Source organism: Penicillium waksmanii (assembly GCF_028829765.1).
Source record: "Penicillium waksmanii strain IBT 27052 chromosome Unknown utg000004l:1.0-5674109.0:1.0-5678898.0, whole genome shotgun sequence".
Lineage (NCBI taxonomy): Eukaryota > Fungi > Ascomycota > Eurotiomycetes > Eurotiales > Aspergillaceae > Penicillium > Penicillium waksmanii.
In genome coordinates, this window is record NW_026643251.1 from 4,375,598 (window position 1) to 4,397,637 (window position 22,040).

The window sequence follows — 22,040 nt, forward strand, 5'->3', positions numbered from 1 at the left end:
TACCCCGCCACAATGCTTTGAAGACGAACTAGTAATACTATGGCCCCGATATCGGTGCGATGCAGTGCGGGGGTGGGACGATGAAAACCTCCGGCATGCCATAAAAGTATGACTAGTCGGAGTTCCCGAACAGATGATTGGCATTTTAATATGCAGTATGGTATCTCAACAAATATATACATCCCGGTATCTTTATAAATAGTCTTCTAATTTAGCTCTCCAGGAGGGGTGGCACCTTCTCAACGAGGTACTCGACAATGGCATCAGGACCCCGCTCGACCTGGAGGCCGGTGGGAATGGCGTGCAATTTGATGTTGGGATTGACCGACTTGGCGATTTCATGGATCTGTTTGGCCTCCTCATCGGTCCACATCGAAGCGCTGAACTATTGGTGGGTTAGTTGGTGGTTTTGGATTTTTCTCGGATAAGGTCTCGGATATCCCGAGCAGACACTTACCAGGACCTCGGGCATGTGCTGCTTGACCTTGGTCTCGACCTCGTCGATCTCTGTGGAAATGTGTTAGCTGATCCGTCTGATGTACTCAATTGTGGTAGATACACTTACTCTCGCAATTGTCAACGTGGATGATGGTATATTGATCCTTCAACGCCTCGGCAACACGGCCGATGAGACGCTTTGCGCGCTCGGGGGCGGTGTTGACGGTGACGAGGTGGAAGGGACCCTTGGGAGCAGACATTTTGATATAGACGTGGAAGCAAAACAGTATCAATCGGCCAGAAATGCGACTTCGCGGGGGCTTTTATGTGGAATCGGCTGCTGATTTCGTCGCCACCGCGGCCGCTCCCCACATTGCGGATTGTGGGTGGCCCGGGGTTGAAATACTCCGCCGATCTTAAGAACGCGCATTTTCCCCTCAATTCCTCTCGATCTCCAAATTCACAATGTCCAAAATCGCATCGACCTTTTCGCGTGAGTCAGAACACCAGATTCAAGTATTGATCAAAGCTAACACATCCAGGCCTGGTGCGCTTCGTGCCCAAGTCCAACCCCGCCAAGGTTCTGATCGGTGAGCCGGTCGACCCGAAGCTTGATGTTGGACTCGCCATCTATCGGGGCGAGGAGGTTTCCGTGCGACCTTTCTCTGGATCTTCGATTCTTAGCCCTGGACAAGTGACTGGTACTACCGAAACCATTGCGCGACTGCTATCCCCTCTGGCGCAGACCGAGGTGGGCTCGATCCGCTGCATCGGATTGAACGTGAGTGCTAATTACCCCATGCCTCGACTGCAGGCGAATTCATAACTTAATATATTGACATATTCAATTAGTATAGCTCGCATGCCAAGGAGATGTCTCTCCCCATCCCTGATGTGCCGACTCTCTTTATGAAGCCATCGACCGCCCTGGCCGACCCATGGCCCGCGCCTACTGTTCTGCCTAAGATTACGCAGCTGGACAACACCGGTGACTACGAGTCTGAAATGGTTATTGTTATTGGTCGCGATGCGAAGGATGTATCTGAGTCTGAGGCTCTGGATTACGTTCTGGGCTATACCGCCGCCAATGACGTGTCTAGCCGGACTTCACAGATGAACCAAAGCCAATGGTCTTTCTCCAAGGGTTTCGATGGCGCTTGCCCTATCGGTATGAGTCCATCCGATATCAGATCCTCGGAATTGTGTCCCATAGCGCTGACATGATGCCTAGGCCCCACCCTTGTTTCTGCAGCTTTGATTCCCGATGCTAGCAAGCTCCACATCCGTGGTCTTAAGAGCGGCCGTGTTATGCAGGACTGCCCTCTGACGTATGTGAAAGCTCGATCTTGAAAAGGAAAACACATACTGACTAAAACTCGACAGTGATTTGATCTTTAGTGTTCCGCAGCTGGTCAGCTTCCTCTCCCAGGGCACTACCCTGCCTGCTGGTACCATCATTCTGACCGGTACTCCTCCCGGTGTTGGTGCGGCCAAGAGCCCCAAAGAGTTTATTAAGGCTGGAGATGAGTTCTCTGTGGAGCTCCTCCCTCACGTGGGCACCCTGATCAACAAGATTGAGAACCAATAGAAGAACTCAGCAGTCTGGAACGTGATAGAGTGATATGAGACTGAATTGTATATAACCATGCCTCTTATAGTATACTAAAATGCCTCTTATAGATTAACTTTTAGATCTGTAGCTGTCAAACTCATTGCTCCCATTTTTGTATTTAGGTAAATACTGCTAGTAGATACAGGTAGTAGCACCTTACGTTTGCGATCCACCATTAACAGTCGCGAGTGTATATCACGAAGACTCGGAGATCTCAGGGCGTCGCCGACATTATGATAGGCACGCACTTTGCATCTCCTTCGAGTTTTAATTACCTTGAATTTGATTTGTATTTTATTTTACGAAGAATTGATAGACTAAAGGAGAGAATTCCCAATATGTATCTTCGTGATGATTGTACAGTATAAGAGGCGTGCGAGCCTTGCCCAATCAGATCACGTTGCAGGATATGACTTTTTCCCTAGCGGAGTAGATTTTTCCCGCCATGGGCTGTTCGCCAGGACTATAGGAGACATATGGTCAACATTGTTTGCTATTTGATGTCAAATCAACATCTGAAGACAGCACAATGATATAACGTATTTACAGGCAGGGGACCATAGGTCCAACATTGTCGTCGTTAGGAAGATCATCAGCTCAAAAGGTTGGGCGCGAACGGGGAACCCGAAACTCGGCATGCCGTAAATCTAGCCCAGCACAATCACAATCCCAATATCGTTTTAAATCAGCCCATAATGCTGTCTAAAACCCGTTCTTGAATGCCGGAACAAACACGTTAGTCTTCCTCGCGGACCCAGCGAAGCTCTTCTAGGCTAAGCCCAACAGTAGTCCGATGGCATGTTTCTTTGCTCCGGCATTTTATCGGGATCTGGCACCGAGCTGTCCCAGTCAGGTTGGTTGGTGGTTCCTTAGCAGACCCTCTGCGGCTTTTTGTTTAAGCCGGCCGATGTCAGATTTCTTTTTCTCTGTTCTCTCAATCCCTCTTACTATTCACATCTCTCTCATTTGGATCTTCTTTCCATGCAGACTAACATTTCAATTCTTCCAACAATCTTTGAGGGGCCGCCCACTTTGGACGATGCTCGACCAGCAATGTCCCACTGCCGTTTTCATGGAAGCACTGGCAGGCGGGCTTGCTAGTTGACACCTGAGCATTCAAAATTTCACGTTGCACATTTGAATAACATTCTATGATGCTGAACCATCACATACCTAGGTACTTATTGATCATATGCATATATACAGGTCCTTCACCGACATGCCGTCTATTCTATATCCTTCTAAAAACCCTATCCAATGTCCTCGCCTGCTGTTTTTTCTTTTTAAAAAAAACAGCCGAAAAACTACACTCATATTTGCGAACTACTCCTCAAAGCAGTCGTCATTACTCTTCACGCTCATTTCGACGCCATATCTTGGCCCTGGAGTGCAGGAAGATAGTCGGGATCACACTGACAACAACGATCATGGCCGCAGCGATACCTGCACTGGGGGCGATGCCGACATTCTCGAACATGGGCGAGAACCTACAATGAGTGTTAGCGATACGGTTCCAATGGCTAAAAATATTTCAACAGGGAGAGGTCTTACCAGAAAGGGCCAATGAAACCCCAGATCTGGCGCACGAAGGTGACGAACACACCAACACTAGCGGCCTCCTGGGGATAGCAGTCTACGGCATAGGTGATCATCACCGTTGTGACCAACTGGTTGCCAACCGCACCGATTGCTGTGCCAATTATTGGAGACACATTCCAGTGACCGGCGGTAGCTTCCTGCGTGCAGACCAGGAAGACGATGGTGCCGATAATGGCCAAAGAAAAGCCGAAGTAACTCAACCACAGACGGAACTCAGGGTCGGGTTTGCGATTGATGGCGCGGGCACGTCGGTTCATCCAGAAGTCGGACAAGGCACCGCCCATCTGCTCGCCAATTACCGACCCAATGATAACACCCAAAAACTGGAGACCCAGCTGCTCGGCATTCAACTCAAACTTCTCTTGCAGCAATTGAGGCACCTCGACGGTCGCTAAGACGCTACCGAACAGAAATACCATGGCATACGCACAGGCGGGGATAAGGATGGATGGATGTTTGGCCATGGTCAGGGGTCGCACGAACTCCCACCAAGTGAACGGAGTAGGGTCAATCCGACGGAGTGACAGATACTCTGTCTTCCAGGTTGCCTCTGCGCGTTCAACGCCGCTACCGATATAACGAGTCTCCGGTCCCAAGAAGAGGTACAGGATAAATTGACCACCGTTGATCTGTATCGATCGCAACTAGTCAGTAAGGCACTAATAAAGCTCCCTCTGCCCCCAAAAACAAATTACCATAGCCAGGATCCAGTAAATCCAGTTATAACCCACACGATAAGTGACGAAGCCGAAAAGGAAGGGTCCGATTGGTACACCCAAAGTGATCATTAGGGTCCAGACACCCATATAACGGGCACGATCTTTCTTAAAGGTGGTTTCCATTACGACTGCACTGCCAATGGCCGAGGCAGGAGAGATGAAAAATGCAACCAAAGCACGACAGGTGGCGACAGAGGCATAGGTGGTGCTCTTGGCACAACCAATATTGCACACCAGACTGCAGATGAGGGATAAAAGGAAAATGGGGCGACGGCCATAGCGGTTGGACAAAGGCTTCCAGAACAAGGGTGCGCCTCCCAAGATGGCGATTTGCAAGGAAGTCAAATAACTAGCGTTCTGAATACCGACGCCGAGCTCCTCGGCAATCTCTGAATAGGCAGGGATAATGGCTGCAGCAGTGAATGTACCCATACAAGCGTGAAATGCCACCAGAATAAGATTGGTCATTTTCTACCAAGTTGTGCATCAGTAAATCGCCTTTGCTCATTGTCCCTCCCATTTTCACTGTCGATCAATCCGGGGTATATGGTTACTCACCTTCCATTCGGGCCAATTGTAAGGGTCTGCCGGGCCCATTCCTGGAATGGGATCCAATTCCAATGTGCCATGTCGTTGAAGGAGATAGTCACGATGGGCTTTGGGAAGTCGAGCGGCAATGGAGTCCCCGTAGGTGGCCACCTGGTCGGCGCCTGCACTCTCGACGAGATCGATGTCGGCCTTGGTACCCAGGTTCTCTTTTCCCTGCTCGACCTGGTCTGCCGGACGAGAGGAGGAGGGTTGCAATTCAAGGGACGTCATATTGGGAACACCCGTAAAGGGTTGAGGAGAAGGGGATCGGACACGAGTGTCTTGTATGATGAATCCCTTTGATGGCCAGACAAATTGAGTGAAGTGAGCAAGGGAGCTACGAGGTCGACGACACGGGGGAGGGAAAGGGGAAAGGTTGTTGTTTCAAGAAACGGACTGGGGTTGTTCAGTCTGTATGGAGTGTACCAGTTCGTTGGGCAAAGGCGAAAACCATGACAGGCGGGCTTGGCGTGCCGAAGACCGACCGGAGTGAGTGCGCATAAACCACCCACAGAGAGAGAGAGAGACCTGGACCTGGACCTGGGGATGGTCGGCTCCGGCCTCGCCTGGAGAGAGAAATGCGGAGTCTCCACGGCCCACAGGGTTCCATTCGGGTCGGCGAGTCACAATGAAGGTGTTGCGATCCCCCCCATGTCACCACCCTTAGTTGCGGCCCATCCTGGCACTTGAGCACGGCTAGCCGATGGGGTATCACCGCTGACAGCACGGCTCGCTTGCCTACTCCAAGTACCGAGCAAAGGGTATATGGATCTCTTGGCACAAGATCCACGGCATTGTTCACTTCTCCAGATTCCGGCACGCCAGCTACTAGAATGTCCTAGATTGGCTCCAAGATTCTCGTCTGGTGCCACCCACTCATCAGTTCACTCATCGGTTCAGTGGAGGTTGTATAAGCTACTCACAGTACATACATAATTAGTAGAGTAATCAAAGTCAATCAAGCCGACTTGGCACCGGAAGAAGATAACTCAGCACAACAAGCATTGTGGCACCGAAACCTTGTGCAATTCGTGCATGGACGCAAAGTCTTTTTATTGCCACACACCTTCGAGCCATGACCACCAACCAGAACCAGAGTGGTCAGCTGAGAAAGACTTGGCTCAATAATTTGATGGGGTTTGACTAGCGTTATCGTAATTTATCAACGGAGTACGGAGTACGGAGTACATTTGGTCATTTTGTCGAGTGGGTTGCAACTACTCCGTGCTACTAGTAACTAAGGAGTACCCTACATACTGCAGAGATCGGAGGGTGCCACACATCCCCACAATCGCCTTCCCCACATTCTCTTTCTTTCTCCCACATCCTTTTCCCACTCTCCCACTGGCGCTCTCCCACTCTCCCACTCTCCCCTAATTCCAAATATCCAGCTCCAGATATAACGTCTCTGTATCTATGGAGATCATGACTGTATCCCCCTCGGCCGGGGTCAAGAAATTGGCCTGTCGCGTGTGTCAGAAGGGATTTACCAAGGCTGAACATCTTCGAGTAAGTACATGTATTATTACTTCATCCCCACGATTTTTGAGGGGCAGCTCCTTGCGCCAAGACATCTTTTACACTCGATACTAACTCTTCTCAGAGACATGAGCGATGTCGTAAGTTCTATTCTAATCAGGGAAGAACTTTTATTCATCAAACCCCATTCTCTTCCGCTGATTCCGGTTGAATCATTCGGCTGAACGGAGTACTTTAGATACTGGGGCCAAACCATATGTCTGCAAGGAATGTCGTCGTCCCTTTGCCCGACAAGATGCTCTCACCCGTCATGAGAAACTACATCAGCGGGACTTGAATGCCAAACATGACCCGCCGTTGGCTTCGGTGCCTCCGTCTGCATCTCTAGACTCTATGGCCTCGGGGGATACTCGTAGTGCATCGACTGCAGGGCCAGCCTCGACATCAGCTACCAGCCATTCGTGGGACGAATCACACTCAGCTCATACGTCGAGTATGCAAAATGTTGCTACGGATTTAGACTTCGCTCTCATTTGGCCCGATTCCGAGAACCTATTCCAAAGCTTAATGTCCTCCGACACCACAGACCAATGGGAGATGCCTTTGGGAACACTACCCTTTCCACCTGTCGTACAGGATATCAATACCATGAACTTCGGGTCACCTAGCTCGTTTGACGATCGGTCCTCCTCGGTGGGGACGATCCCATCCGGTGAAGGTCACCAGGCCGTGCGTGATGTGACGGAGATGATTACTAGTTCAGTGAGTTCATAACGACGCCCCCGAGATCGATCAAAAAAACTATCGGCCAACGAATGAGCCCAATTAAGACGGTCCATGTGCTTGACCAGTACTAATAATTCCTCCACCAGTCCTCAAGTGTCACTGCTGCGGTAAAAGCCACTTCTATAACCTCGGTCTTCCTTGATGAGTGTCTCCACATGTTCTTTGTCCGATTTATTCCAACATTCCCCATCTTGCATCGTGCAACATTTGTGTTTCGGGAATGTACCCATGCTTTGCTTTTGAATGCTATTGCTATCGGGTCGTTGTATCTGGGCCCTAGTGATTCGGTCGCAAAGGGTGAAGCGTTGTGGAGGCTAGCACATGCTGCCGTGGCGACCTCCTGGCAATCACTTATCACGCACAATGGTGCATACGATGCTTGCAAAGGGGTACAGCTCATGATCACCGCCTTGTTGGGTCAAATATACGGGGCGCTATCTAAAAATCGGGCAATCCGGACCACAAGTCAGGTCTTCCGTCCCCTCGGCTTTTTCTGGGCACGTCACTGTGGCATGTACGACAGCCAGCCATATTCTATGGAAAATTTGCCCTCGGTCGATGCTCCCCCTGCGGAGAAGGAACATCAGTGGCGGGTTTGGTCTGCACGGGAGATCCAACAGCGTGCCCTACTAGCGTACTACGTCCTCGATGGACTCGTTGCCCAGATGTCCGGCGACGGTGCGTCAGCTCGCCATGTCTCTAACCCTCTAGGCCTTCCCAGCAGCGAATCCGCTTTTGATGCCAGCACACCGGATGAATGGCTAGCACACATGCACTCGCAAAAGCTAGACCAATCCTCATTCAAAGTTATATTTCGTTCTCTCTTCCCGCCGGTCGGGAACTTCCGCCCTTTGGACTATTCATTTTCTGCCTTTGGACTTCGAGTTGTTCTTGAGGGCCTCCAGTCTTTGATATCCGATTGTGATGATCATGAGCTAGCTGTTGGTGTGCCCGGACCCTCTGATGTAAGAAGAGCTCTTGCTCAGGTCCATGAAACGATATCGATGAGCATTCATTTTTCAGCTGCTGAGCGACTGGAGCTTTTATTACGTTGGCACACGGTTTGCCTGGACACCATGATCAATTCGACGGTTCTCTCCCGCTATGTGTGTTCTCGCTATAATATTCATCAGCATGTCTCTGGTGGGAGTCGGGATGTCCGAGCGGACTTTGACCTCATCAAATGGGTTAATAGTGAAGACGCCCACCGTGCAGTACTTCATGCGATTGCCATTCAAGATATTGTTGAACAATTACCTCGTGGCCGTGCCCATGTGGTCCACATGCCTAGCTCGCTGTTTGCAGCAGCTACAGTGTATGTCGTCTTCTCACTTGCCGGCGCGGCGACCGTCCATCTTCCTCGAACAATTGTGTGGCAAGATGCCTTGCTTTCACATTCTGATCTCAATATCGATCACGACGAAATGCGGCCTCCATCGGGCTCAGAAACTCGACGATTTGTAGAATCGGAGCAGGTGATGTCCCCTTCGCCTATCGGTGGTGGCGCTGTTCGAAATCTTCTGTACGAGTTGAACTCGATGCAAAAGCTCTTCCGCTGCCTCTCCTCGCAGTGGGGAATTGCGCGTGATATGGAAGAAATCATTGCCCAGTGGATTCAGATTTGTCACTGAGGACTTTCTGTGCGATATAAGTTTATGCATGTATGTACACATCAAGATTGTGAATATTTAGCGTGAGATTCTGTAAATATAACGACCTCGGAACTCGGAGACGTGAATTCAAGACTTGAAGAATTTCGAAATACTATTTTTATGGCTCACTCCTTTCGCCCGGTCGTGCCTGTCTGCCTGCCTTTGGCTCTTTCCGTCCCCAAGAAGCATCCAACCCAATTCTCTTAGTCACGCCCTGGTGTTTGCCATTTCCCAACCTTTACCCTTTACTCTTTGTTACCTTTATCTCTTCGAATTACGTACCATGGGACTCTGATTCTACCCTCACATTGACCGAGAAGTATTCGATCTACACTTCATCCAACCTCACTTCACTCAACCTTTTCCGAATTCTTCTCCTGACCAACCCTACTCTACGCAAAAACGCTCATCCCTTTCTTCACTCCTATCTCAAAAGCTCTTCATCATGCGCGTGGATGATAAGCGGCTGATTGCCGCACTCCTCGCGGCTCATAATGGCATCAAGGTCAGTTTTCGTCGTGATCCCAGACAAAAAAGGTCGATCGGGATAATGATTGTTCTAATCTGAGACCTAGCTTGACTACAACGCGATCGCCAAAATGTATGGCGAGGGTGCGAACTACAACACGATGGAGCATAAGTTCCGTGTTTATCGCAAGGACGCCGAGGTCCTCCATGCTGAGGCCAGTGATCGACTGGGTACGGATGCAGCCCCCTCAGCTGAGAACAGCCCTGAGAAACCTTCCGGCGCTCAAATCACTACCCAGAAAAATATCAAAGGCGCCAAGGCAGCTAAATCTCCTCGCGCAAAAGCAGCCAAGGGATCAGCCAAGAAGAAGGCCCCAGGCAACCCCCAGGACAGCGACGAGGAGGCCCAGCCCCAGCGCAAGAAGGCCAGAGTCAGTTCGAAGAAGAACCAGAAATTGATGGACGTGGAGAAATTTGACACAGATGCCAATTCTGACGCTGAAGCTACGCTGGATGCTTTGATGAAGACTTCTGGTGTCTATTCCGAGCTCGGATTGGACATGGAGGATCTTTAAGGAGTGCATTTTATGAATGGGAATCATCGGTGGTTCATATTTTCGAAAGCTATGGCACGTTTCCAATTATGCGTTGAATCGGATTTCAAAAATAGGTCCCTGGAAAATCATGCACGGAGGGAGTGAAGGCGCGTTTTTCTTACCTTTTTTCGGTATCTAGCTTTTACATAGCCAGGGTTCTTGATTTTCATAAAAAACAGGAACAGGGTTTTTTACTTCTCTCCTCAACTCCAGATATAATGCTGATGTAGCGAGCGAGCCACAGATACCAAGAAAAGATTCCCGTGGTTCTTCGGGTCTCGAATCCATGTCTCCGAGTCGTTATATTTACAAAAGCTCACGCTAGCTATTCACACAATAGAATTAACTACGCGGTACATTTCGCCACTATAGCTTCACGCAGTCCAAAAAGCCAGGGCTCGGGGCATTCGAGGTTGATGAGATTTGACTCTGAAATTTCAACCTTGATTTACGTGCCTTTCCAAATAGGTATATGCTTCAAATGCTCTATTACAATGCTAGCCCTACCGGTAGGGCTCACAGTGTGCAGATGGGATGTCATAGACCGATAATTTGAAAACATTAACTTGAATAATATTGCTTATTCACAATCGTGATTTGTGGTTCGTTATCAGGTTTGCCATATTCATCGCCTGGTGTCATCGAGATCCAATCCCCCAGTGGCTAGGCATCCAAATCTGCGGCCAGGTGCCGATGCGGTAATTAAAACAATTACAGGACACCTGATATTCGTATTTATTTTCTTTTGGCGACAGCATCTTCGATTCTGAAAGGGGGTTGACCTAGAAAACTAGAAATCACTCCGCATCCGGTATCATTCGGTACATTAATTGACTACGGCTCCTATTGCGAGTTCTATCCTACCCAGGACCACTAGATATCAACCGGCATATAATGCGCACATTCTACCTGAGGGCAAAATTTCAATATCTGGTAAAATGCTTAAATTACGCGGAAATGCCCGGCGGGCTTGGTCGCCTTTTGATGCCGTCGGTACTAGTCCCGATGGTCTTGACAGCGACATGACGACAATGTGATACAACCAAAAGCAGAAGTCCACTGTTATGTTTCTGCGATATTATGAACATCTCAGTTGATTATTTCACAATATCCAGAAAAGCTTCTGGGCTTTTCCACACCATAAAACCTTTCTCTCGAAGAGACTGTAGGTATTGTTGCAATGTCTTCTTCAATGGGTTATCATGGGACTTTCGAAGTTCCTGAGTCGGCACAGACCCAAGATAAACCAGGGTGAGTTTCAATTTATCATAATTTTCGTGCAAACTAACTCCTGCAGTTTGGAAAGCAAAATGGCGTCCAGCGAATCTACGAAGTTGGAACATGAAGGCTCCTTTATCGAATATGCGGGCTCAAATAAGCTAAAAGATAAGAAGATTCTGGTCACTGGAGGAGAGTATGTATGAGCCCTTATGGAAAAGCTTCATTATTGGATTAACATATGAGAGCCTAGTTCGGGTATTGGTCGATCGATTGCGGTTTTGATGGCCAGAGAAGGTGCAGATATCAGTATCGTCTATTTGCCCAAAGAGCAAGGGGATGCCGAGGCTACCCAAAAGATGATTGAGAAGGAAGGCAGACAATGTCTTCTCCTACTGGGGGACCTGAGAGATCGCAATTTCTGTCATTCGTCAGTAGAAAGGCATGTTAAACGGTGTGTTTCCATTCTCCCCTTCTCAAATGCAGTGAAGTGGCCTGATATTTTTTCGACACAGGTTCGGCAAGCTCAACGTCCTTGTAAATAATGCATCTAAACAGTATATTACCCAGGAGTTTCCAGACATCGACTTGGACAGGACAGAGGATATGTTTAAGTGCAACATTATTCAGATGATTGCGATGGCAAATTTTGCTCTCGTCCATATGTCTCGCGGCGACTCGTATGTTGAAAGATTCCCGATTCTATACCTATACCTTTGCCTACTAATTATTCTTACTAGTATCATCAACACCTCCTCTGTCGTGACATTCCGGGGATCGGGTACTATGGTAGACTACTCTGCTACAAAGGGGGCAATAGTCGGCTTCACCAAATCTCTAGCAAAATATCTTATTCCGAAGGGAATACGTGTCAACGCTGTGGCGTAAGTTACGCTCTCGTAGTGTTTTGACGATCAAACTAACTCATGGCACCTTCGGAAACAGCCCAGGCGCTATATATACACCTATACAAGCCGATACGCGCGATGCTACGCAGATGGAAGGCTGGGGACGGGGTGCTGGGCTCGGTCGACCAGGAGAGCCCACCGAGGTTGCGACCAGCTTTGTATTTTTGGCCAGTGCTGATGCGTCACTCTATTGTAAGTGTCAAGTACCGAGAAAATCCGACTCGTACTCGAAGCTAAGTTTTCAATTCTGCTTGGACAGACGGCCAGGTGCTACATTGCTACCCACTTGGAGACTGAAGTAGCGCGTGATGCACATTCTTTGGTACGCGAAACATGCCCTTGGGTGCACGTCTCTCGGCGATCGCGCGTTCAGAGACTGCGAAACTAGAAAAGGTGTCTCATAGTTGGTAAGTAAATCGTAGTGCAATTTATTGATATCCTAAAATCAGTACACAAGCCAGGGTTTGGCTCCCTTCAATGCTTTGTCCCAACCTCCTTCGTTCTGCCAGATAGCGATGCTTTCCACCTCATCCTTACCCAACTTCAGCCCGTTGTAGAGATGCTGTTTGAGAATGAGCAAGTGTTTTTTTTTTTTCTTTTTTCAATATGCTAAGATGTTACTAAAACAAAAGCCACTTACGGGAAACAATCCCTCGCCCGGCCGAGGACCACATACTTTGCCGTCGGGAGACTCCCAGCGGATATCCGAGATCACCGTACCATACTCGATGCGTAGGATGTACACGAGTGGCTCTTCTTTGAAAAACATGTTCAGAGTATTGGCGACTTGGTGTGCCATCGACAGGTGCACAAAGCCATCGTTTTGATCCAGCTCGCTAACGGGAAGCCGCTCAGGGAGGGGCTCCCGTACCGGAGAGGAGGATGGAACGATCTTGTAGAGATAGCGGGGCTGGGTATCTAGAGTCGCCATGGCGAAAGGCGATGAGATGGAAGAAAGATGGGGTAAGAGAGGTAGGTTGGGTTTTTGGACAGGTCCATGTCATTGTCGCGTTTGTTCGCTCTGGCGGGGTTAAGCGGTCGGCTGGCAGCGCTTCAATCACGCACTCCGGGAGCGGGAGAGCGGGTCATCTACTATGGTTTAACCATGGGTAATTTGATAGAAAAACTTGAACTGCCCAGGTGTTGAAATGATTCAATCTGGGTGTGGCTTTCGTATATCTATGCTTACTAGTACCTACTAGGTAGTTAGTAGTGGTAGGATGGATGCAGGATACCCAGACCCAGCGTTATATATAGTGCCTAGGTGGGGAACCAGATCGGACCCAGTGTCCCCATTTATTCCAAGGTTGCTCCTATCGCAGGATTGCTATACTCGTATAGATCATGGTTTAGGTAACGAACACACAGTCACACTGGCATGTGCGAAGTCATATTGAGATTAGATATCCGGTGGGGTCAATAATAAATGGAGCACACCTGGGCAGTCGTGATTTCCTTAGGCGCTGCTACTAATGTGATGGTTGCACGGGACTACCGTAGGCCAAGATCTGCCGAAATATACTAGCAAAGGTTGCTTAGAATTACCATTCTATGTCACCTATTTGGCTTCAAGTTTTTGGACGCTATGGGATAACCAGAGATGCTGTCTTTGTACCTCAATAATTAAATCAAGATCAAAATCCAGAAAACTTGTCTGGATTGTAAATTAGTGAATTGTTCAGTCAGCCAATAAGCCATTCACGTGACCTTCGTCGAGGATCTCCCATGGCTCCATCACCTGATTGAACTAATCTAGATCGGGAGATTTGTTTTGGGTCCGTCCGCTTTGGGTTGGAGAATCCTGGTCGGACCTGCCCTGTTGCCGTGCCTGCCCTTTCCCCCCCTCCGCCCCACTGTCAACAGAGGAATTCCATCATCGGAGGGTCTCGCGGCTCGGCTTTCCGATACTCTCTCTGGTGGACCACGCTCAACACTTTCCCCTCCTTCTCATTCTCCTTCAACCCCCGTCCAGAGATCTTTTCCACCCGTGTCACCTTGTCAATGCGCCTTCGCGCTTGATCTCACATTCCGAGCGCCTTCGCCCAGAAAACCAGGCTTTTGACACCAACTGCATCGACAACCTCTTCACTGCTGCCATTGAAGCAGGCATGCGGTCTTTCGAATCTTACGGTGGTCCTTCAGTTTTCGCATTCTCTTCGCGACTGTACTAGTGATGTCGACTCAATTCCCATCGTTCAGACGCGCCCAGACGGATATTCCAGCGCAGCCAGCAGGCTCACTGCGACACACTGGCTCGACTGCGTCCACCAACTCGTCTGCCTACTCTGTTGCGTCAAGCTCCTTCGCGCCGAGCCGCACAAGCACGGTCTCTTCGAATGCATCGATACCGGGTAGCCCAAGTCATCATCGAGGCAAGAGTGAAGCTGGGCCCACTACAATGGATTCGTCTGAAAAGGGAAGCTTCTCAAATGCTGGGTCCACATATGAAAACATTCGCCGGTCTTTGCGACCCCTTCAGCAGGCGCCTCAAATCCTCCCCTCGGCGAATAAGCCCATAGCGTATCGACATTCCCGCAGCAATACTCTCGACGAGCCTCAGTTCATGAAGGATCATCGACCAAGCACACCAGAATCCCATCATTTGAATTTCAAAGAAAATGAATCGCCTCGCTACAGAGCAGCAGCATTTGAACCCCAAACACCCCAAACACCCCCACCCAGACCTTCATCACGCCATTGGTCGCCCACTCCAACACCGGGTTCACCTCGACCTTCATCTCCTCAAAAGACCTCGTCAAGTAGTCCCCGTCCACCTCCGCTGACCACCGCATTATCAACACCCGATCTCGAAACATTCCAGAAGTCCTCTACCCGCCATCTCAGAACTCTCTCCAAGTTCGCGCAATCCGGCGAAAGCGATGATTTCCAGTTCAACTCCGGAACAGCTTCTGTCGTGGGACTATCGGGAAGACGAAGACTGAAACGCGCTGACTCAGTTGCTGGAAGGGGTGGCGCCATTTCTCCAGAGAAGCCCAAGACTTCTTCATGGGCAGCAGGGAACTGGATGGATGCGCAGCGTCAATTTATACAAGCCTACGAATATCTCTGCCACATCGGTGAAGCTAAACAGTGGATCGAAGATGTTATCCAAAAGCAAATACCGCCAATCGTTAATCTAGAAGAAGGATTGCGAGACGGCGTGACGCTCGCTGAGCTGGTGCAGGCCATGTATCCAGACACGACCCTGCGGATCTTTCGAAACCCGAAGCTGCAATACCGCCATTCCGACAACATCGCCCTATTCTTTCGCTTCCTGGATGATATTGAACTACCCGAGCTGTTCAGATTCGAATTGATCGATTTGTACGAGAAGAAGAACATCCCGAAGGTCATTCATTGTATTCACGCATTGTCATGGTTGTTGTTCAAGAATGGTATGTTGGACTTCCGCATGGGCAACTTGGTTGGGCAGCTTGAGTTCGAGCATCATGAGCTCGAAAAAACACAGAAGGGTCTTGACAAGGCCGGTGTCAGCATGCCCAGCTTTGCAGGTATGGCCGCAAACTTCGGCGCTGAGCCTGAGCCGGAACCGGAACCTGTGGAGTCAGAGGAAGAGCGGATTGATCGGGAGTTGCACGAAAGTGAAGGTGCGATAGTCGAGTTCCAGTCTCAAATAAGAGGCGCAATGGTGCGCTTGAAGCTTGGCAATACGATGAACGATCTTTGGGACTTTGAGCCCCTCTTAATCGAACTACAGTCCCGCCTGCGTGGAGATTGGGCGCGTCAAATTAGTCAATATCGACTTGACATGCGTCGGTTTGCAGTTCAGCTTCAAGCAATCAGTCGCGGCTTTCTTGTCCGTCACCACCAGCAAGGGGAGAACCAATGGCGAAAAGCCCAAGAGCAGCAGGTTCTGCAGCTGCAAAGCCTGATTCGCGCGTCCAAAGTACGAGCCGAAACCAATCTGCTTCAGACTCGTATCCGACGCGAAGAATCTGGAATCAAGAATTTTCAAGCCGCGATTCGGGCTGCACTACAACGAAAGGCCCTGGCCGACCAGTATGAACAAACTCATCACGCCGAACATGATGTTACGACCCTCCAAGCAGTCATCCGTGGCGCCATGCAGCGAAAACGAGCCAATGCACAGTCTCAAGAAGTCAAGCAGACTAGTACAGCTGTCAGATCACTGCAGGCAGTGATTCGCGGTCAGTTTGCCCGTCAGCACTTGTCACAAGTCAAGTCGTCTCTCCAGCATGAGACTGCAAAGATCACAGAGCTTCAAGCTGCGGTAAGAGCGATGAAGGCAAGAAACTACCAGTCACAGCTCCTGCAGAATCTTTCAAAGACGGCGGGTGGTTGCACAGAGCTTCAGGCTCTGATCCGCGGAGCCGCCGCGAGAAGGAGCCACGAAGCCCTTACTACGGAGCTCATGCAGCATGCTTCGTCAGCCACCGACTTGCAAGCCCAAATTAGGAGCAATGCATTAAGAGTGTCCTTACAAGACCAGCAAGTCGCTTTAATGAAGGAAGAATCAGTCATCCTAGAGCTCCAGTCTCGAGCACGAGCGGTGATTGAGCGTCAGCGCTTAAAGGCTGAACACGAAGCTCTTCGAAGACAAGAGCCTCATATTGTGAACCTCCAAGCACTTGCTCGCGCGGCTATACTCCGAATTGAAGTTGGCGATATTCTTACACGACTAGAAGAGCGCGAGGAAGAAATTGAGCAGCTTCAGGCGCTGGCAAGAGCGATGGTGGCTCGTGTTCAGGTCGGAAACATGCTAGCGGACCTTGAGGACCAAGAAGAAATCATTGTCGATTTTCAATCTCGCATTCGGGGAATGATCATTCGAAATCGGTTCCAGGAGAGACGGCGCCACTACAACGAGAATATGGAAAAGGTCATCAAGGCCCAGAGTGTTATCAGAGGTCGTATCCAGGGTCAGGCTTACAAGAGCCTGACAAGCGGCAAAAATCCTCCAGTAGGAACAGTCAAAGGTTTCGTGCATCTACTCAATGACAGTGACTTTGACTTTGACGAGGAGATTGAATTCGAACGACTGAGAAAGGTGGTGGTCCAACAGGTGCGCCAGAATGAGATGGCGGAGCAATACATCAGCCAGCTGGATATCAAGATTGCACTGCTGGTCAAGAATAAAATCACGCTTGATGAAGTCGTGAAGCACCAGAAACATTTTGGCGGCCACATCGGAAATCTTCTATCCAACACCGAAATTTCTTCAAAAGACCCCTACGACCTCAAGGCTTTGAATAAGACATCCAGAAAGAAATTGGATCAATACCAAGTATTCTTCTTCCTTCTTCAAACACAGCCGCAGTATTTGGCCCGACTTTTCCGTCGACTTCGTGAGATCAATACTTCGGACAAGGAATACGAAAGAGTCCGTCACTTGATGATGGGCCTCTTTGGCTACTCCCAGAAGCGCCGTGAAGAGTATTACCTTCTTAAGCTACTTTCTCGATCAGCCAAGGAAGATATTGAGAACTTTGCCGCCCTTCCAGAATATATGCGCTCCACTCCCTTCTGGAATAAGCTCTTCGGTTCATACGCAAAATCCCCTCGAGATCGGAAGTTTATGCGCGATGTCCTGGGACGCGTTGTACGGGAATCTGTTATTGAAAACCCAGAACTCGACCTCGAGAGCGACCCAATCCAGATATATCGCTCATCAATCAACAACGAAGAGCTTCGCACAGGACAGCGTAGCAGACGAGAACCAAATCTCCCCCGCGAGGAAGCTATTCGAGATCCCGAGACCCGGGAGACCTTCATTCAACACTTGCAGGATCTCCGAGACATCGCCGATCAATTCTTCGCTGCATTCGAAGATTTTTTATATCACATGCCCTTTGGTATCAGATACCTTGCCCAGCAAATGTATGAGAATCTCCTTGCACGGTTCCCCAATGAAGATCCTGGGTTCATTCTTCAAACCGTTGGGCACTGGGTGTGGAAGAACTATTTCCAGCCTGCAGTGCTTGAACCTGAGAAGTACAGTGTGGTTGACCGGGGTCTGACCCAAGAGCAAAAGAGGAATTTGAGTGAGATATCAAAGGTGGTTGCCCAAGTCGCCTCGGGAAGACTCTTTGGAGCCGAGAACGTCTACCTACAACCACTTAACTCTTATATTGGCGAGTCAATACAGCGGCTTGGTCGGATTTGGGGTCAGAGTAAGTTGCCGCTATTGCCGCTGTCCAGGTTTCTATTTAGCTAACTGAAAGCAGTGATTTCCGTCCAGGATGCCGAGTCATACTTTGACATTGACGAGTTCAACGACCTTTACGCGAAGGCCAAACCTACCCTGTATATCAAGATGTCCGATATTTTCTCGATCCACCAGCTTGTAGCCTCGGAGATCGACCCCATCTGCCCAAATCCTGACGACATCCTCAAACAACTTATCCGAGACCTCGGCAATGTTAAGAGCAACGAAAACGAGTTGATGGGCGTCAGCACCACCGAGATAAATCTCACATTAAACCCTAAACTAGCCCAGGTTGAAGGTATGAATACCAAACAGCTGTCATTACCTCAATCACTTAGCTAAATATCATCGCAGATCCGGAAGCAAATATCAAGGCATTGTTTATGGAGACGAAACGATGTATTTTGTACATTATTCGGGTCCAGACAGGCGCCAGTCTGATGGATATCATGCTCAAACAGCCAAGTCCGGAGGATGAAGAACGCTGGCACACCCTCGTACGGGACGAGATAAACACGAATAATCCTCGCCGGGGGGCCTATTCCGAGGCGAGTACATTGATCGACATCGGGTCGATGGGTTACTCCGAGCTCAAAGGCACCGCTCTTGAAAACATTCTTCGCCTCGAGCAGGCTGGCAAGATCAGTCGGCACAATCACTACCAAGATCTTCTCAATGCCATCGCAATCGACATTCGCACAAAACACCGCCGGCGAGTGCAACGAGAGCGTGAGCTGGAAGGGGCGCGCCTGACCTCCACGCGTCTTAGCGACCAGGCAGTCTACCTTGATCAACAACTCAAAACCTACAACGACTACATTGAACAAGCGATGGTCACATTGCAAAACAAAAAAGGAAAGAAGCGATTCTTGATGCCGTTCACCAAGCAATGGGATCATCAGCGAGAGTTGCAGAAATCCGGTAAGGTGTTCAAGTTCGGATCATACAAGTATTCAGCTCGCACCCTGGCGGATCGAGGTGTTCTTGTTTCATGGAAGGGCTACAACGAACGTCAATATGATCGAGTGGACTTGACGATCTCCAGTAACGAAGTTGGAGTGTTCACTATTGATGGGAGCAGTGGAAACATGATGGTACCGGGTGCCAATGCTCAAGTCCCACTGGATGACCTGCTGCAGGCACAGTTCAATAACACCCAGTTCATGGACTTCTTCGACGGACAAATGCGGGTCAATGTCAACCTCTTCTTGCACTTGATCATGAAGAAGTTCTATAATGAATAGAGATCAAGTCCAAATTATGAAGTATGGACTGGGTGGGTATTTTTAGTGACGTTTTTCTATTTCTTTTCTCTTTTTCACTTCATGTTTCTTTTCCCTTGTTACAGATACCTAGGTATTTCTTTGGACTTCATAGCGATAGCGTCTCGATTTTACGAGCACCCGAATGACATGTATACAATATGAATAATATCACTAGTCTCCCTGTAATTTTTTTTTGAATTCCTCACCTATGACGACGGGGCGGCCAACAAATGCTGCCCAAGGCGTTGGAGTATACATCAGGGGTTCGCTGCACGTGACCGCATGGCGCGTGGAATCGGCCAGCTGGAGACCGGCCCCGGGGAGCATCTTCCCCTCCAACCTCTCGACCCCAACACTCAATCTCGGCGGGCGTGGATCGCTTCTTGCTTTCTGGACATCAATTACTTGACAGGCTTGATTGCCCTTGCCCAGCGATTCTTCAATTCTCCCTTGCGCCTAAGCCCGACTGGCTAGTCACCCCTCGTCATGGACATGAACAGCATCAAAGACCAGGTCAGCAACCTTACGTTGTATGACCTGAAAGCGGGTGTTCGCAAGGTGCAAAATGGTACGTCAACATTGTTTCTAGTCCTGCCCAGGCAATTGAAAGGCCCTGCTTTGTCTCATATTTCCGAGAAACTGCGCTGACCGCTCCGCCATAGCCGTCATGAACTATACCGAGATGGAATCCAAGGTTCGTACGATCACCAAACCCTCCGCGCACCAGTACCTTTGTCGAAAATACAGGAAATCGATGCTTTCTTTCCATTAAACAGCGACTTATTCATGCCGATCAGGTCCGGGAAGCTACAAACAATGAACCATGGGGTGCTTCGACAACGTTGATGCAGGAGATTGCCAATGGAACTAACAGCTAGTCAGTCGCACCTATATCGCCACGCTTTTTTTTCTTCTGGCGCATATGCTGATTTCTTTACCTAGTCAATTGCTCAACGAAATCATGCCTCTGATTTACAAACGTTTCACCGATAAGGCCGCCGAGGAGTGGCGGCAAATTTACAAGGTTCGAGGGCAACGGTGATATCACCAATATACACTTGAGAACATGGAGCTGACAGTTTTTCGACCTCTAGAGTCTTCAGCTTCTCGAGTTCCTTGTCAAGAATGGATCGGAGCGGGTGGTCGACGACGCGAGATCTCACATGTCCCTCCTGCGGATGCTCCGGCAATTTCACTTTATCGATATGAATGGAAAGGATCAGGGAATCAATGTGCGCAACCGCTCTTCTGAGCTGGTCAAGTTGCTGGGCGACGTTGACCTGATCCGGACCGAGCGCAAGAAGGCGCGCAGCAACCGGAACAAGTTCAGCGGTTTCGAAGGTGGTATGAATGTCAGTGGAATGAATAGCGCCAGCTCCGGTCGTTATGGTGGGTTTGGAAGTGACAGCGGTATGGGATACGGCGGCTACAGCGGAGGCGTCTACGGCGATGGCGGAGGATTCGGCGGCGCATCCGGTGGTGGTGACTTCCAAGAGCCCAGCAGCGGTAGCGCCCGACGGGGCAATCGATTTGATGAGTACGATGAGTATGATGAGGGAGACGTCAGCCCACCACGTCGTGAAGCCCCACCTGCAGCGAAGCGGGAGCCCAAGAAGCCCGAGCCGGCACCAGTAGCAGACCTGTTCGACTTCGGTGACGATGAGCCTGTGGCCCCTGCTGCGCCCGCGTCGAATGCGGCTGGCAAGCAGCCTGCTAGCAGTGGATTGGACATGTTGGACTCGGCACCTATCGACGACGATGACTTCGACGACTTCCAGTCCGCAACACCAGCTACCCAAGCCCCTGTGCAAACCTCAAACCAATTTGGGATCCCACCTCCTGCTTCCACCGGCAGCACGACCTCCAACACTCAATTCGTTGCACCCAAACCAGTGTCTGCCTCGCAGGGCGCCAACATCAATGGCTTAGTTGGCTTCACCACTCCTACTTCTACCGGCGGCTCCTTTGCCTCCCCTCCCCTACAAGCCATGGCTGGCCAGCAAAAGCCCATGGCATCGAAGCCAGCAGGCTTCCAAGCTGCTACCCCCAACTACTTCACTTCTGTTGCGACTGGTTCTCCGCAGCCATTTGCCTCGCAGGCAAATCCCTCCATCTCCTCAGCTGTGACTCCCTCGGCTGCCGGCAACAAGCCCGCAGCCGGTACTGCCTCCAAATCTTCCGGTGACGCCTTCGGCTCTCTTTGGTCTACCGCCAGCGCCAGCGCTGGTATTGCCAAGTCCAACACCGGCGTCAACAAGGGCCCCAACCTGGCCAGCATGGCCAAAGATAAGGCTAGCGCTGGCATCTGGGGTGCTCCAGCCTCCAACTCCGCCTCCCCTGCACCCTCGCAGCCCCAGCAGAAGCAGGGTGGCTCTGCATTCGATGATCTGCTCGGTTGAATTTACTCGGCCATCTTGGCATTACTCATCCTCCCCATTCGTCTTTCAATGGAGTATATCGATTTCATAATTTCGAATTCCATTGTCTCTACGTTACCCCCTTTTTGTATTGTGTCTTCGCACCCC

The 22,040-nt window shown here is 49.9% G+C and overlaps 9 protein-coding genes across 9 annotated transcripts; 6 read left to right on the plus strand and 3 right to left on the minus strand.

The window, feature by feature from the left end:
• Positions 1-211: 211 nt before the first annotated feature.
• N7481_004451 (uncharacterized protein) lies at positions 212-698 on the minus strand (the record flags this gene model as incomplete). Its single annotated transcript, XM_057263670.1, has 3 exons — positions 212-385; positions 458-507; positions 566-698. The coding sequence occupies 3 exons, from the start codon at positions 696-698 to the stop codon at positions 212-214; spliced, it is 357 nt and encodes a 118-aa protein (XP_057125331.1).
• Positions 699-903: 205 nt separating this feature from the next.
• N7481_004452 (fumarylacetoacetate hydrolase family protein) lies at positions 904-2,026 on the plus strand (the record flags this gene model as incomplete). Its single annotated transcript, XM_057263671.1, has 5 exons — positions 904-931; positions 981-1,219; positions 1,291-1,606; positions 1,670-1,766; positions 1,822-2,026. 5 exons carry the CDS (start codon positions 904-906, stop codon positions 2,024-2,026), a joined length of 885 nt encoding a protein of 294 aa, XP_057125332.1.
• Positions 2,027-3,395: 1,369 nt separating this feature from the next.
• On the minus strand, positions 3,396-5,187 carry N7481_004453 (uncharacterized protein; the record flags this gene model as incomplete). Its single annotated transcript, XM_057263672.1, has 4 exons — positions 3,396-3,537; positions 3,602-4,278; positions 4,345-4,839; positions 4,927-5,187. 4 exons carry the CDS (start codon positions 5,185-5,187, stop codon positions 3,396-3,398), a joined length of 1,575 nt encoding a protein of 524 aa, XP_057125333.1.
• Positions 5,188-6,372: 1,185 nt separating this feature from the next.
• Positions 6,373-8,852, plus strand: N7481_004454 (uncharacterized protein; the record flags this gene model as incomplete). Its single annotated transcript, XM_057263673.1, has 4 exons — positions 6,373-6,465; positions 6,560-6,575; positions 6,674-7,197; positions 7,308-8,852. 4 exons carry the CDS (start codon positions 6,373-6,375, stop codon positions 8,850-8,852), a joined length of 2,178 nt encoding a protein of 725 aa, XP_057125334.1.
• A 466-nt stretch (positions 8,853-9,318) lies between these two features.
• N7481_004455 (uncharacterized protein) lies at positions 9,319-9,916 on the plus strand (the record flags this gene model as incomplete). The annotated part of the gene is made up of 2 exons (XM_057263674.1): positions 9,319-9,378; positions 9,449-9,916. 2 exons carry the CDS (start codon positions 9,319-9,321, stop codon positions 9,914-9,916), a joined length of 528 nt encoding a protein of 175 aa, XP_057125335.1.
• A 1,201-nt stretch (positions 9,917-11,117) lies between these two features.
• On the plus strand, positions 11,118-12,360 carry N7481_004456 (oxidoreductase, short-chain dehydrogenase/reductase family; the record flags this gene model as incomplete). The annotated part of the gene is made up of 7 exons (XM_057263675.1): positions 11,118-11,188; positions 11,235-11,351; positions 11,409-11,609; positions 11,671-11,835; positions 11,896-12,039; positions 12,101-12,255; positions 12,323-12,360. 7 exons carry the CDS (start codon positions 11,118-11,120, stop codon positions 12,358-12,360), a joined length of 891 nt encoding a protein of 296 aa, XP_057125336.1.
• A 148-nt stretch (positions 12,361-12,508) lies between these two features.
• N7481_004457 (DUF952 domain-containing protein) lies at positions 12,509-12,994 on the minus strand (the record flags this gene model as incomplete). Its single annotated transcript, XM_057263676.1, has 2 exons — positions 12,509-12,625; positions 12,704-12,994. The coding sequence occupies 2 exons, from the start codon at positions 12,992-12,994 to the stop codon at positions 12,509-12,511; spliced, it is 408 nt and encodes a 135-aa protein (XP_057125337.1).
• Positions 12,995-14,236: 1,242 nt separating this feature from the next.
• Positions 14,237-19,494, plus strand: N7481_004458 (putative Ras GTPase activating protein; the record flags this gene model as incomplete). Its single annotated transcript, XM_057263677.1, has 3 exons — positions 14,237-18,215; positions 18,270-18,548; positions 18,605-19,494. The coding sequence occupies 3 exons, from the start codon at positions 14,237-14,239 to the stop codon at positions 19,492-19,494; spliced, it is 5,148 nt and encodes a 1,715-aa protein (XP_057125338.1).
• Positions 19,495-20,001: 507 nt separating this feature from the next.
• On the plus strand, positions 20,002-21,914 carry N7481_004459 (ENTH domain-containing protein; the record flags this gene model as incomplete). Its single annotated transcript, XM_057263678.1, has 5 exons — positions 20,002-20,083; positions 20,178-20,209; positions 20,313-20,392; positions 20,458-20,539; positions 20,610-21,914. The coding sequence occupies 5 exons, from the start codon at positions 20,002-20,004 to the stop codon at positions 21,912-21,914; spliced, it is 1,581 nt and encodes a 526-aa protein (XP_057125339.1).
• Between the last annotated feature and the right edge of the window lie 126 nt (positions 21,915-22,040).